Source organism: Arachis hypogaea, chromosome 18 (genome assembly GCF_003086295.3).
Source record: "Arachis hypogaea cultivar Tifrunner chromosome 18, arahy.Tifrunner.gnm2.J5K5, whole genome shotgun sequence".
In the NCBI taxonomy this organism is placed as follows: Eukaryota; Viridiplantae; Streptophyta; class Magnoliopsida; order Fabales; family Fabaceae; genus Arachis; species Arachis hypogaea.
In genome coordinates this window covers 13,754,691-13,770,830 of record NC_092053.1, presented here as the reverse complement: position 1 = coordinate 13,770,830, position 16,140 = coordinate 13,754,691, and the positions used below count along the sequence as shown (strand labels likewise).

Genomic DNA, 16,140 nt, shown 5'->3' with positions numbered 1-16,140 from the left:
AACGAATAAAAGTGAAAGGGAAGCTTCAAGTAAAGGAACATTAAACCTGGATCGAGAGTCACTCCTAAAACTAAGAGAAGTCCTAAATCCTAATTCTAAAAGAGAGAGGAGAGAACCTCTCTCAAAACTAAATCTAATTCATGGGAAGTAACTAAATTGGCGAGCTCTCCCTGAATGGATGCATTCCCTCACTTCATAACCTCTGGTTTATGCCTTCTGGACTTGGATTTGGGCCAAAAAGGGCTTCAGAAATCGCTGGGAGCGTTTTCTGCAATTTCTGGTGTGTGGCCTCTGTCACGCGTCCGCGTGGGTCACGCGGTCGCGTCATTCGGAGCTTTTCTTGTCACGCGGTCGCATCAGTCATGCGACCGCGTCATATGTGTTTTGCTTAAGACGCGCGGTCGCGTCAGTCATGCGGCCGCGTCGCTGTTGATTCGCGCTTGGCATGCATCCGCGTCGCCCATGCGATCGCGTGGATGCCAGTTTCTCCAAAAACTCCGTTTTGTGCTTTCCTTCCATTTTTTGTATGTTTCCTTTCCATCCTTTGAGTCATTCCTGCCTTAGAAGATCTGAAACTACTCAACACACTAATCACGGCATCGAATGATAATAAGGGTAATTAAAATAATTAATTTTAAGCATAGGAAACATGTTTTTCACATACATCACATAATAAGGAAGGAGAAGTAAAATCATGCAATTAATATGAATAAGTGGGTGAATGATTGAATAAATCACTCAATTTAAGCACAAAATATATCATAAAATATGGATTTATCAACCTCCCCACACATAAAATATGGATTTATCGACTGCTGAGGCGGCTTGAAAACGGAAGAGGACGGTGGAGGGCAGCAGCGGAGAGAACCTGGAGGAAGAGGGGTCTGTCCCGTCTGTGATGGACCAGATCTTTGATGCTCTGGCTTTTATCAGCCAATACCTTCTCCTAGTACCGAGGAGTATTTTTATGATTGTGACATAGCTGGTCAAGCAAATCGGTGTACCGAACTCTTTTTCGCACTACCGTCATCGTCTCTAAGGCAGAGTCGGTGCTGGCTCAGGTAGGGCTCCTGGACGGCAAGGTTCGCCAGTCTCAGACGGAGGTTGGGAAGCTGAAGGGGGAGTTGGAGGCGGCGGAGATGGGTTGGCTAAAGGCAGCGAAGGATGCCGAGGATGCTGGTGCCGAGCTCGTCCGTCTTTCCGAGGTTGAGACTTCTCTTCTTACCCAGCTTGCTAGTGACCGCAAGCATTCCTCTGACATTGAGTCCAAGGCCGCCGTGCTACTGTCCAAGGGCTGAGCGTACGCGTGATTTGGAGCTTTCAATGGCGACACGTGCGCGTACCTAACGCATGCGCGTGAAAAGCGAAGTAGCTCAGCGATGCGTGCGCGTTCCTGACACGTACGCGTGACACACGAAGAAGACCATTGACGCGTACGCGTGACTGACGCGTACGCGTGACATGCGCGACATGCAGAATTCGCAGAAAATGCTGGGGGTGATTTCAGGCCAAGTTTCGACCCAGTTTTCGGCCCAGAAATACAGACTAGAGTCAGGGGATATCAGAGACTCAAGGGAGATTCACACAAGAATCGTAACGACCCAACTTCCAGAACGTCATAATCATACCAAAAGTAAGGCGTTACTAACCTGTTTTCATTTATTAACTATTTACTATTGAGCCTTTAGTTCGATATCGCGACTTAATTTTTCAGAAAATGCCAGAAAAATTTTGTTTTTGATTATCAAAATCATATATCAAACATTTCAAAGTAATAATAATCACATAATTATTAATAACAATATCTGTCATACAAAAGATTTCAAATAAAACTCAGATACAAATCCTATCCCTCTGTATAAAATAAAAATCTTAAACAATAAGGACGAGGGAACTCTATGAAAGCAAATTAACTCATACATTTAACTAAAATAAATTCTGTAATCACCCGCAGCTTCAAACTGTGTCTTCAAACCTGTGTCACTGAAAGGGTGAAAGATTTTAGGGTGAGAACAAACCACGCATTCTCAGTAGGGAATGGAAATGCCGTAAAAGTAATGAAATAGAATGCAAATAATTAACATACCAAGGAAACCATATCTTTATCAAAACTTTTTGTAAATGCTCTTGGTTTTACTTTAGCAAATTTATTATGTCTTTCAAAATTCCTAAACACAAGACAAATTTTAAATATAAACTAGTCACATTAACCATCTCTCAACTACATAATTAATTTTCAATCACATCGTCAATTCTTAATCACCTTGATACATCCACAAACTAATAGCGCTAACAAGAGATTCAATTCAACATACAAACAAGTCACAGCAAGACAAACAGCACAATCACAGAGAAGTACAATGAGCAAACCCAATCAAATGCAAATGCACAAACAAGGATGATGCATGTCTAGCCCTAGTGCAGGTAATGAGCTCATTTGTCGGTTTCTACCCGCTCCCGACGTAACCTGAAGCAGCTGAAACATGTATGGTTTTCCAGTCAGCATAGGTACAGTTCTCACTAACTGACGTATGCGTCATATCCTCTGTAAACAAACTCTGCCTTACAGGTGGCGGCATTCCAGCCGTGTATGAAGTCATTCTCTGTAAGCAATCCTTGCCTTACAGGTGCGGCATTCTAGCCATGTATGAATTAATATCCTCTGCAAGTGATCCTAGGTTATCAGTTGCAGGTACAACTCTCAATAGCTGTATAACACTGGAAAACGTTCTGTGGTCGTACCACTATCTATCTGACTGCCTTCACGCAGCAGATCATTACATAATCATTCTCATTATCATCATTCATTATCATTCTCATTATTCATCATCATTTTCACATTCTTATGCAGTACCTCTTTCTTTCTTTGTTCAATTATACTATACAAATTCAATCATACTATACAAACTTCACATCTTTCACTTTTACAACATCTTAGCTCAAACCATTTCTCTTTAACATTCGGATTCAAATATTATAAAATTCACCAAACTCTTGAAAAGTAATCCTCTATTTCAAGCCCAAAGCATAACTCTTTTCATATTAAGTTGAATTCAAAACATAATTCCTTTCTTAAATAATTCAAACTTGAAACATAAACCATTCCTTGATAATTCCAAATTCAAAATAGTATAATTCTTCTCTTATTTAGATAAAACGCAAATAATATAATTTTTCAAGTTCAAATCTTTTAAAATGACTTTTCGAATAAAACCTCAGATTTTTATAAAATTTTGACAGCACCTCCCCCTAAAACTCGGATTTAACCACCCTTACAGGTTCCCTCTTTCTCAACATTTCATCAAACCTTTCTCAACAATTGCCACAATAATATATTCTCAAAAACATTTGACAATAGTATAGAAAATCTATTTCTCAAATTCCATATCCAAGTAATCACCAAAACAACATCAGCAGTCTAATTTCAGTTTTATTTTTAAAATATCAAACGAATTCGGAATTATGCAAACTTTGTATCCATGCGACCGTCTCAGATTAAGCTTTCTGTTAAATCCAAAATTACAATTTTTTGCTGGCTCTAACTTCAGGAATATAAGCAAAACCGTGACTGCTCTGTAGTGCCTTAAAACCAGAAGACAGCAGCAGCGTACAACATTCGAAATTTCATATAAAATCTAAATTAAATCCAACCACCTTCAAAATTAATGTGGTTAAACATAACTTATCGAAATTTCTTTCTCAATTATTTCCAGGGTCATACCATTTTTAATGAAGGAGTTACATAGCTTGGAAGTTAGGTAATTTTCTGCTGAAGTCTGTTTTACAAATCATTGAACACAACCTCTTCCAAGTCCCATAACTCATTTATTAAAAAATGAAAAACCCTAAAATTTAAATCATATATACTAAACATACTCAAATTTCACTTCCAATTGGTTGCATCTCAATATCATTCCAGAATTAAAAATTATAAAGTCTCAAAGTTACTGACTTAGAAAACAAAACCTGATTTTTACTGCATAATACATCTTACTTTAATAATCCATATCTTTAAAACCACAACTCTAACAATTCTAAATTTTTATGAAATTAAAGTACTAGGACCAGAGTTTCATTTAAAATTAGTTCCATTTCAAAATTCAAACTGGAGAATTCCTAATAGAGAAAACAAGTTGCTGCTGTGTTAAGCGTTCTGCAGAAAACCAGATTTGACATTCATAATTCAAAAATTCACCATAAATCATAAACTTAATGAAAAAGCCTCAAATCCACCAGTCCAGCTTCTTATATTCCAAAGCTTAATCCAGACTTGGTCCCACGCAATTCCGATCATCACAGAATTAGTTATAGATTTTCAAAGTCTCCGGCTTTATTTAAAAGTAATGCAGAAAATTAAGTTTTACATTTTAACTTTGAAAAATCATAACTAGTTCTATAGTTAACTCAAACTTCTCAAAATTGAATCCCAACAACTACTTTTATTATAGTTTACTCAGCCTTTACTCTCATATCATTTCAAGATTCAGTCTTCCAATTATTTCTTAAGCCCAACTTCAATTAATCACTAACTAAGTCCATTACAGTAAACCAACTCAACAGCAACAATTTCAATTTAACCCATCAAAATACCGAAATCACAATAATCTCTCATCAAACAATTCATAATTCAATTTCATAAAATCAACGAATTCAACCGAAGTTCCAATAAAAAATCTCAATCATTCCAATCATAATTTCAGCCACACAACTCAATTAATCCAGTATAATCACATAGAGTCAGAACTTTTCAACAATTCCATCAAAATCAGAGAAAACAATATCAATTACAGCTTCAAGCACTCACAACAAAGCCCAAAGACATTCACAGCAACAATCTAAACTCAATTCATCAATTATCCATACAACAGTTGTTCAACAATTAACTCGGCATATTTCAACTTCATAAGTTACACTAAATTAATCATTATTCACAACAGCATCTAAGTTCAATCACAGCTCAGAATAATCACAACGACTAACTAATTCCAAATGCATTTCAAGTCATTCATGTTAATTAAGAAATTCTTAACCATTGTTAACCATTTGCACTTATCCAATAACTTTGTAGGCATTCTAAACTAAAAATGTTTAACTTTAAAAATAAATCCCCTACCTCAATGTCGCAACTCGTAGAAATAATCAAACATGGTAGTTCCGTTAGCAGTTTCTAGCACCCATTCAGCTCTCTTGGCAGCAATCACGATAATTCTGGGAAGCCCCAGTGATGGTGGAAGGCCTCAACATCAGCCAAACAGTGACGGTAACGATTCAGAGTGGAGCCAGAGCAGGGCCAGAGCAACAATAACAGTTCCAGCAACGGCGGTGGCGTCTTCTCGGATTCCAGAAACCAGAGGCAGAAGAAGAACTGACGAGCTTCTCCATTCGGTCCTCCAGCAATGATGTCCGGCGATGCAGCGGCTCGGCGACGGCGACGACTTCCATCGACGGTAGCGGCGGTGAAGAGACGTGGCTGCAGTGACAGAAGACTTCTCCTTCCTCCTCGGTTGCGTCGTATCTCTCTCTCTCCCTCCTCAGGTTCGCGCTTGCTCTTTCTCCAGCGATGGCGGCTCCGACCACACCAGCGACGATGGCGATGGCGACGCACGGAACTCCTCCAGCGACGGCGACATTGATGGCTTCAACAACTGTGACGTGACCCTCGGCAGCAGAACAGCCCATCGCGGTGTCCCCCTCTCACTCTTCTCTGGCGCGCTTGACTTCTCTTCCTCCACGAATGTCGACAACAACGATGTGGAGTACGGCGGCACGGCGCGAGGGCAGCGGCGTCTTCCTTCTCTTCCATCGATGAGTGTGGAGCTGTGCATGTGTGTTGCGTTGATGAGAGGGTGGTGAGGCTGAGTACGCGTGGAGCTGAGGTGAGGGTGTGTGATGGGGGGTAACGGCGCTGACTTGGGGATTAGGGGTGAGTGTGTGACGCTGAAGAGGGGTGGGGTTCGGCGGCTGAAGGGAGAAGAAAATGGGTAGGTTAGGGTTTCTGATTAGGAACTCAGGGTTTTCAAATTGGGAAATTAGGTTTCTGAGTTTGATTTGGAAATTAGGGTTAGAAATTAGGAATTTTATAAAAGAATATGAATAGATATGAATAGATATTTTAATAAAATTGGAGGGTAGAGTAATTTTAAAACTAAATATACTCTCTTACAAATATTTAAGAACATTATTCATCATCATATTGCTAAGTTCAGTTAATTATTTCTAATTTAAAATATAAAATGAACATATTAATCATATTTCTATAAAATATAGTTTAAACTCAATATTAATTATTCAAATTAAATGATATAACTTCTCATTATTTTTCTATCACCAGACTTTAATTTCAATGTATAAAATAACTAATTATAATAAAAAGTGTACATAAATATTAACTGACGTAAACTTAAAGTATTTTTTTTTACCAAAAATAGGAGACTCGAACCCGCAACCTCTTAATTGAGTTTGGAGAGACTATGACAGTTGAGCTATTACTCATTAGCGTAAACTTAAAGTATTTATAAATATCAATCTAATCATTTCTAATAAAATAATTTCTAGGAGTTCAAATTAATAACATAATTCATTCAAAATAGAATTTATTTAAATTAAATTATACAATTCTTCTTATTTTTCAATTATCAAAATTATAATTTCAATCATACCAAATATCTAATAAAGATTATATAAAAATTCTAATTAATTTAAACTTCAATTATCATGAAACTCTATTTAATTACCATTAGCAAAATAATTTTCTTAAAATGAATCACAAATAACTAATTATTTAATTTTCCAAAAACTAGAGTTGTTACAAGAATGGTTATGCCCACTCCAAGTTAGACGTGGACCCTACAAAGCAAGTGGTCCCCATCCATCAATTGAAGACATGCTGATTGCTTTAATTAATTCTGATTTAAACTTTATTTTTAATTTAAAATAGGAAAAGATATTATTTTAGTTTGAAAAGATAGATTTTAAATTAATTAGGATTAGATATAAAAGGGGATTGAAATTATTCCAGGGAGATCCCATTCCATTCCAGACTACCAAAATACATTTTATCAGAATCCTTATTTTCTTTTTGCCATGAGCAACTAAACCTCCACTGTTAAGGTTAGGAGCTCTATCTATTGTATAGATTGATAATATTATTTTCTATTTTAATTAATGTTTTAATTTATAATTCAAGAATTGTTTTCGTTCTTTATTCTATGAATTTAGGTGGAACGGAAGTATGACCCTCTTTCTAATTGAGTTCTTGTAAAACTTGGAAAAGCTCTTTACTTGAACAACAGCTTGAAAACAAATTCTCCTAAAGTTTAATTATCTGGATTTAATGGGATACATGACATATAATCCTTTTATATTTGGGTAATTAGAGTTTTTGTGGCATAATAAACTAGAATTAAGCTTCACCTTCTAATTGGAATTAATTGACCAAGGAATTGGCAGTTGATGAATTTTAGAGGAGACTAGAAAGGTCTAAGAAATTAGGGTCTAGTCACATACAATTTGCCATGAATTAAATCTTACATTATTAAAATAAATTAATAAGAAAAGTCAATCCGGAAAATAGATAACTCTGAAGCCTTAACTGTTTCTCCATACTTTATTCCCAACTTATTTACTTGCCTTTCTTTAATATTCTTTCTATTGTTTAATGTCTTTGAACTCTCAACTACTATTTTCTGTTTGCCTAACTAAGTAAATTAATCAACCATTGTTGCTTAGTCCTTCAATCCTCGTGGGATCGACCCTCACTCACCTGAGGTATTACTTGGTACGACCCCGTGCACTTGCCGGTTAGTTTGTGGTTCTAAATTTTCGCACCAATTTTTGGCGCCGTTGCCGGGAATCGACTGTGATTAACAACTATTAGTTGTTTGATTGCTTAGATTAGGCGTTTTAATTTTAATTTTTTTTAAATTTTGCTTAAGTATTTTCAAAATAAGTTTGCTTAGATTAGGCGTTTTCAACTATTATAATTTAGCACTAATATCTTTCTTAATTTCTGAAATTAAGTTTGGTCTCCCCTTAGTTGTTTTATTCTTCCTGGTTATTTTATTTATTGAGTTTAAATTTCCTTTATATTCTTTCTTCTTTACTTGCCTGTTTACCACATGATGCGTTTAATTCTTTTTGGTGTTTTGTGCTAAGAAAAATAATGGAGAAAGATCACATGGTTTACTACTCACACCCAAGGAGTGATTCATATTCTTATGAATGGGGGAACTACCCAAATTTTGGTTGGCAAAGTCAAAATCAAAAAAACTTCAGTGCTCCATGTTCCAACTATCAAGAACCACCATCTCCATATCCATATCAAGAACCATCATCTTTCTACCCATATCAAGAGCCACTATCTCCCTATTCATACCAAGAACCATCATCTTTTTACTCTTATCAAGAATCATCATCTCCTTCTTATTCATATCAAGAGCCACCATCTCCTTATTCATATCAAGTACCATCAGATATTGAGCTTCTCATGAAAGAATTCATACATGATATAAAGACGAGTGTCAAAAATGTAGAGAAATATGTGCAGTCGATTATCAAGTCCCAGGAAGAGGAACAAGCAAATTCCTTCCCAAGAGATGTAATGCAAGATCCTATAGAAGAAAGTGAGGAAATCAATCAAAGGAGTTTATACTCCAATGAATTAGAGAATTTTTCACCCTCACACATGGAAGAATAGGAAGATGCAAAAACAAAGGAGGAAGATGCACAAACAAAGGAGGTTGTAAGGGATGAAAACAATGATGGGAATCTACACTCCAATGAAGTAGAGACTGGCATAGATAGTGAGTTTATTGAACCACCAATTCAAGAAGTTCTTGATGAAGGGTACACTCTAACCATCACACAACACCCAAATTTTGAAATCACAGAAGTGAAGGAAACCAAGGAAAGCACTGAAAAGGGGATTGTGACCAAGAAACAAAAGAAAATATCCATGAAAAAGAGAAGGTCAGAAAAAAATAATCCAACCTCTACACCAACAAGCGAGGTGGATCAAGTTAATCACAATAAAAGAAGGCTTGTTCAGAGGAAATTATATCAGGGGGCACTAATTTTCACCTCTCCCCCCTTGGAGACATTTCTTTTAACCAACTGGAAGAAGATGAAGAAAATTTAATAATCAAGTGTCAAGCTAGTGACATTAAAGAAGCGCTTATCGGGAGGCAACCCGATAATTTCGTATCCTTAGTTATTTTTCATAGTAGTTGTTTTCTTACTTATTTGATTTTTATTGAGTTTTTACTATTTTTCTGATCATGAAGCTATTTTATAACAGGAACCGAACACTTCAGGCGACATATAAAAAAAAGAGCACACGACGCGCAAGCGTCGCTGACGCGTACGCGTCATATGTGTGTGCGTGAAAAATAAAAGTGAACAGAGAGTTGGGCAGGAGTAGCGCTGGAACTATGTTTTGCACACAAACAAGCTGACGCGTACGTGTACCTCACGCATGCGCATCATTTGCGCGCCACCCACGCGTACGCGTCCCTGACGCGTACGCGTGACCCTGAAAAACGGCGTCAATGAGTGTTTGGGCAGAGAGTTGTGATGGCTTGGGGCTGGAAGTGTGCTAGAGGCACAAACTTGATCACGCGTACGCGTCCCTGACACGTGCGCATCCTTTCCATAATGGCCATCCACGCGTGCGCGTACATGACGCGCACGCGTCATATGAAAATTTTGGCTCCCAGGCCACGCGAACAGAGAGTTATGCGTGCGCGCGGCCGCCTTCGCGCGATTCACACAAACCATGGGCACGCGTACGCGTGCTAGATGCTTATGCGTCACTATCAATATCGGACGACCCACGCGTACGCGTGCTGTACGCGTACGCGTCGCCTGCGCCGCACACCTCCACTAGTTCGCCGTCCATTTTTAAATTTTCACTCTCTCTCCCACTCAAATCCTAATTCTCTCTTGTTCGTTTATCCTTTTATTCTTCTTTCATCATAATAATTATTTTTCTTTGTTTTCAGTTCTTCTTTGCTTGAGGACAAGCAAACCTTTAAGTTTGGTGTTGTCACTTCGCTTATGGCTTTTCTGTTTATTTTAATAGTACCAAAAGGAGATGAATGTTCTTCATGGAGGAATGAGATGGCCACTAGCATAACTGAGGTGTTTGAGTTCCTTTCATTCTATTTCTCTTCCGTTCTTATTTTGTGGTTTTCTGTTTTCTATTGATTTGATTGCCTGCATGATCTTTAGTACTTTTAGTTCTTAGAATTAGTTTCATTCTATTATTTGTCTCATGTACCACTCACTGAACTTGAATTTAAAAAGAAAAAGAAAAAGAAGTGATGTATTGCATGAGAAATTGAGTTTATATTGAAGAGTAGTCTTATTTACTTACATGTGGTGGTATTTATTGTGACTCTGAATGCATGACATGAACAGTGCATATTTAAATTTGAATCAAAGAATGTTGATGTACAAGGAACAGGGATTTAGAGAATTATTATGACTTCTCTTAAATAAACAGAAATTTAATCCTTGAAGCAAAAGAGACAGCGAAAAATTAATTAAAAAAAAGCAAGGTCCAAGGCTCTGAGCATCAATGACTAGGGAGGTCAGACATGATTAAAAGCTCAAAGAGTTGTTTCCCTAGTCACATGCTTGTGGTGTTCTTGTGTCAAGTAATCCTTGAGACAAAACATTTAAAGTCGAGATCAATTGCAATTAGCAGAGTATGACAAAGGCTTTGAGCACCACTATCTGGGAGTAGCTGAAAGAAAAATCAGAACTTCAAAAGAGTTCCCCAGTTAAGTGCTTATGGTGTTTCTGTGTCAAGTAAAACTTGAGACAAAATATTTAAAGTCACGGCTCAAGGTGCAAAGCACCAAAGAAAAGAAAAATTGTTGTGTTCAAGGGTTAAATTGAGTTACAAAAGATCAGAGAATTCATAATATTATCCGGATTCTAATTCCGAATGACAGTAACATTCTTCTGATTCAAAGGAGAGTGAGATGCCAAAACTATTCAGGATTGCAGTTGTAAACCCTACTATAAGAAGAGACATGAGCTTAATTGAACTCTCACTCTCATGCAAATTCACATTCTAAGCTTATATTAGTTTAGTTGCTTGAGGACAAGCAACAATTCAAGTTTGGTGTTGTCATGCGTGAGCATCTTTTTTATCTTTTCCTAGTGAATTTGCATTTAAATTGTTAAGTTTTATCAATAATTAACTATCTTTTAGCCATTATGGATGCTACTTTGAGTCTTGTGTAATTCTGTTTATTTTAGGTAGCATTCGGATGAATTTGATGGAGTTTCTGCAGAGAAAGAGAAGAAACCAAGGAGATGACCAGCGAGGAGCGACGCGTGCGCGTACCAGACGCGTACGCGTGATTTGGAGCTTTCCATGGCGACGCGTGCGCGTACCTGACGCATACACGTGAAAAGCGAAGTAGCTCAGCGACACGTGCGCGTACCTGACATGTACGCGTGACACGCGAAGAAGACCATCGACGCGTACGCGTGACTGACGCGTACGCGTGACTGACGCGTAAGCGTGACATGCGCAACATGCAGAATTTGCAAAAAACACTGGGGTGATTACAGGCCAAGTTTCGACCCAGTTTTCGGCCCAAAAACACAGACTAGAGCCAGGGGATAGCAGAGACTCAAGGGAGATTCACACAAGAATGGTTATGCCCACTCCAAGTTAGGCGTGGACCCTACGAAGCAAGTGATCCCCATCCATCAATTGAAGACATGCTGATTGCTTTAATTAATTTCGATTTAAACTTTATTTTTAATTTAAAATAGGAAAAGATATTATTTTAGTTTGAAAAGATAGATTTTAAATTAATTAGGATTAGATATAAAAAGGGATTGGAATTATTCCAGGGGGATCCCATTCCATTCCAGACTACCAAAATACATTTTATCAGAATCCTTATTTTCTTTTTGCCATGAGTAACTAAACCTCCACTGTTAAGGTTAGGAGCTCTATCTATTGTATAGATTGATAATATTATTTTCTATTTTAATTCATGTTTTGATTTATAATTCAAGAATTGTTTTCGTTCTTTATTCTATGAATTTAGGTGGAACGGAAGTATGACCCTCTTTCTAATTGAGTTCTTGTAAAACTTGGAAAAGCTCTTTACTTGAACAACAGCTTGAAAACAAATTCTCCTAAATTTTAATTATCTGGATTTAACGGGATACATGACATATAATCTTTTTATATTTGGGTAATTAGAGTTTTTGTGGCATAATAAACTAGAATTAAGCTTCACCTTCTAATTGGAATTAATTGACCAAGGAATTTGCAGTTGAAGAATTTTAGAGGAGACTAGAAAGGTTTAAGGAATTAGGGTCTAGTCACATACGATTTGCCATGAATTAAATCTTACATGATTAAAATAAATTAATAAGAAAAGTCAATCCAAAAAATAGATAACTCTGAAGCCTTAACTGTTTCTCCATACTTTATTCCCAACTTATTTACTTGCCTTTCTTTAATATTCTTTCTATTGTTTAATGTCTTTGAACTCTCAACTACTATTTTCTGTTTGCCTAACTAAGTAAATTAATCAACCATTGTTGCTTAGTCCTTCAATCCTCGTGGGATCGACCCTCACTCACCTGAGGTATTACTTGGTACGACCCAGTGCACTTGCCGGTTAGTTTGTGGTTCTAAATTTCTGCACCAAGGCCAGAGGCTCGACTTCGACCCACTTGGTGTAGTAGTCGATGCTGATGATGAGGTACCGAAGTTGTTTGGGAGTCGTGGGGAAGGGACCGACGAGGTCGATTTCCCAGGTTCTGAAAGGTCGATCTACCGTTATGACGCTCAGTTGATAAGGGGCGGCCTGGGCTTGGCACTTGTTGTAATTTTTGACTAGTTGAAGGGAGTCTTTAATAATGGAGGGCTAAAAGTACTCTACCCGGATGATCTTTTTGGCCAGGGTTCCCCCCTCCCACATGGTGACCGCAGCATTCTTCGTGGATTTCACGAAGTATGTAGTCTATGTTGCCGGGTTCTATGCATTTAAGGAGGGGATGTAAGAGTCTGCGCTTATATAATTGCTCCACTATTATGGTGTAGTTCGCGGCGTCCCCCTTTAAGTGTTTTAGTTCCTTGGAATATTCGGGTAACGTTCCGTTCATGAGGTATTGGAAGACTGGGAAGGTCCAAGAGTGCTAGCTTGTGATAGGGAGGTCAACCGATCGAGGTCGTGATCGAGACGGTTGGTGTTCTGATGACCTTCTGGACAAGTGATCGGTTTCTCAGAACTGGTTTGGTGCTTGCTAGTTTTGAAAGTAAGTCGGCCCTCGCATTCCATTCCTTGGGAATGTGTTAGACGGTTACTTTGTCGAACTCGGCCGTCAGTTCTTTTACCTTGGATAGGTATTGCTGTAGCAGAGGGTCCCGTGTTTGGTAGCCTCCATTAATTTGGAAGCTGACTACCTGGGAGGCACTGCAGACTTCCACCACTCTTGCACCGACTTCTTTAGCTAACATCAGTCCAGCTAGGAGGACTTCATATTCGGCATGATTGTTGGATATTGGAAATTCGTACCAGATAGACTATTCGGTTGCAACTCCGTTCTCGTTTTCTAGTATTATTCTTGCTCCTCCTGAACTGGTGTTTGATGAGCCGTCCACATGGAGTTTCCAGGTTGCTGCGGGTTCGGCTACTGGTGTCATTTCGCTATAAAGTCTGCTATAGCCTGAGCCTTAATAGCGTTCCTAACCTTAAATATGATTTGGTATTATGATAATTCGACAGACCATGCGAGCATCCGTCCCAAAAGGTCTGGCTTCTGTAGAACGTGCCTAACCGCCTCGCTTGTTTGGACCGTAATGGGTGGGCTTAAAAGTATTGTCAGAGGCGTTAGGAGGTCGTAAGTAATACGAAGGAAAGTTTTTCGAGTCGGGAGTAGCGTGTTTCTATATTCTGGAAGACCTTGCTTATGAAGTATATAGGGCTTTGTACTTTTTTTTGTCTTCTCGGATGAGCGCCACGGTAAGTGCCTCCTCCGTCATGGACAGGTAAAGGTAAAGTGTCTCCCCCGTTCTGGGTTTGGAGAGTATATGGGGTTCTGCCAACACTTTTTTAAAGTGTTGGAAGGCTTCCTCGTATTCGGGTTCCCATTGAAAATTTATACCCTTTTTCATGAGTTTGAAGAAAGGGGTGGCCTTCTGGGCTGACGCACTGAGGAAGCGAGAAAGGGCGGCTAGTTGATCGGTTAGCCTTTGGACGTCCTTGAGAATTTCCGTGCTGCTCATCTCAAGGATGGTTTTGCACTTTTCCGAGTTCACCTCTACCCCTTCCCCCCCCTCCCCGGCGTTGGGTGATCATGAATCCTAGGAATTTCTCGGCTTCCATCCTGAAAGCACACTTTGTCGGGTTAAGGCACATTTGCTACTTTCTTAAGGTACCAAGTATGAGTTCGAGGTCACGAGCTCCTCGCCGGTTTGGGTTTTGGCGAGCATGTAACACCATACCACTCAAAACTTTACGCCTAGGACGTAAATCAGAGGTGGCGAGACGCTACGACCTCTAAAAGTAAAAATCATATATTATATATATATATATATATATATATATATATATATATATATATATATATCTAGGAGCCTTGAAAGAAAAGGATACGATCAAAATAAAATCGAAGATACAATGCTCATGAGAAACAGAAAGACGGAAAGCTTATACAGAAAACCAAGAGACATATATATATATATATATATATATATATATATATATATATATATATATATATGTATATTCTTTTATTGCAACATGCTTTTTCTTTTTCATTTTGCTGCTTTTTCTTGCTTCAAGAATCAATTTTTGGGATTTTTCAGATTACCAATAATACTTCTCCTTTTTCATCATTCTTTCAAGAGCCAACATTCTTAATTCCAACTTCAATTATGCACTGTTTATTCATACATTCAGAAAACAAAAGCAATGACACCACATCAAAATAATTGACTATTCTTATTATAAAACTCGAAATTCATGTATCTCTCAATTCTTTTCAAATAAAATTTTCTTAAGTAAGGTGAGAGATATATGGAACATTTTATAACTTTAAGACATAGATAGAAATGATCATGCAATAAGAACAAGAGAACAAACAATAAAACATAACAGAAAACAGAAAAATAACATAAGAAAAGGGGATTAAGAGAACGAATCCACCTTAATGGTGGTGGCTAGTACTCCTCCTTGAGGATCCAATGTAGTGCTTGATCTCTTCAATGTCACGCCCTTGTCTTTGCTGTTCTTCCCTCATAGCCCTTTGATCCTCTCTTATTTCATTGAGGATGGTGGAATGCTCTTGATGCTCCATCCTCAACTGATTCATGTTAGATCTTAACTCTCCCACAGAAGTATGCCATTGATCCCAATAGCTTTGAAGAGAAAAATACATCTCTTGAGGCATCTCAGAGATCTCATGTTGAGGTGGCTGTACAGGCTTGTAAGAACCCAGCTTTCAGTAAACAGACTTTTCTGGCTATTTTTAAAATTTATTTCACAAAAATCTGAACCATTTTCCAATAAAAAATAGTGAAGCTGGCTCAATGATGAAAAAAATGAAAATTAAAGAAAAAAAAGAGAAAAGAAAGAAAAAAGAAAAAAATTAAAAATTAAAAAGAAAAAGGTCATTAATATGGTCAAAATTGACTTTATGAGGGTAATTAATCTCTCTAAGTCAAGTTTGACTAGTAAATAATAAATATTAGCTTACCATTGGTTTATTTTTCTCACTAGAGACTTTTTGAGCCGAAAATTCACTTTTAGTGACGGTTTTGCATGCATCGAGAAAAACTCTAGTAACCAAAAATCTCGGAACCAGTGGTAAAAATAATTTATACCTTTGTGCCCCAAGATTAATATTAGCCATTCATTCATGATTTATTTCTTTAAGAATAAATCTTAACCATTAATTATTTTACCACACTGTAAAAGTTACCCGAACTGAATTTCTGAACTCCTAAAGATCCAAAATCTTCTTACTTGCCACCCAAGTAACTTCTCTCTCCCTCTCAGCCTTTAGGCCGAGACTATCTCAGTCTTTCACCCCTCTCTGCTATGTTTTTTAACCTCGAATAACTAACTACGGTTAATTGCAAATAAGCTCGACATGTAAGCG

The 16,140-nt window shown here is 37.8% G+C and overlaps 1 protein-coding gene across 1 annotated transcript; it reads right to left on the bottom strand.

The window, feature by feature from the left end:
- Positions 1-1,764: 1,764 nt before the first annotated feature.
- On the bottom strand, positions 1,765-6,081 carry LOC112772320 (uncharacterized). The gene is made up of 2 exons (XM_025817248.3): positions 5,114-6,081; positions 1,765-1,983 (listed from the first exon to the last, which is right to left on the bottom strand). The coding sequence occupies exon 1, from the start codon at positions 5,677-5,679 to the stop codon at positions 5,269-5,271; it is 411 nt and encodes a 136-aa protein (XP_025673033.1). The 5' UTR covers positions 5,680-6,081; the 3' UTR covers positions 1,765-1,983; positions 5,114-5,268.
- Positions 6,082-16,140: the final 10,059 nt, after the last annotated feature.

What these genes read in the sequence shown, in the direction of transcription:
- LOC112772320 (XM_025817248.3), bottom strand. Translation starts at nt 5,679, where the DNA reads ATGGGCTGTTCTGCTGCCGAGGGTCACGTCACAGTTGTTGAAGCCATC.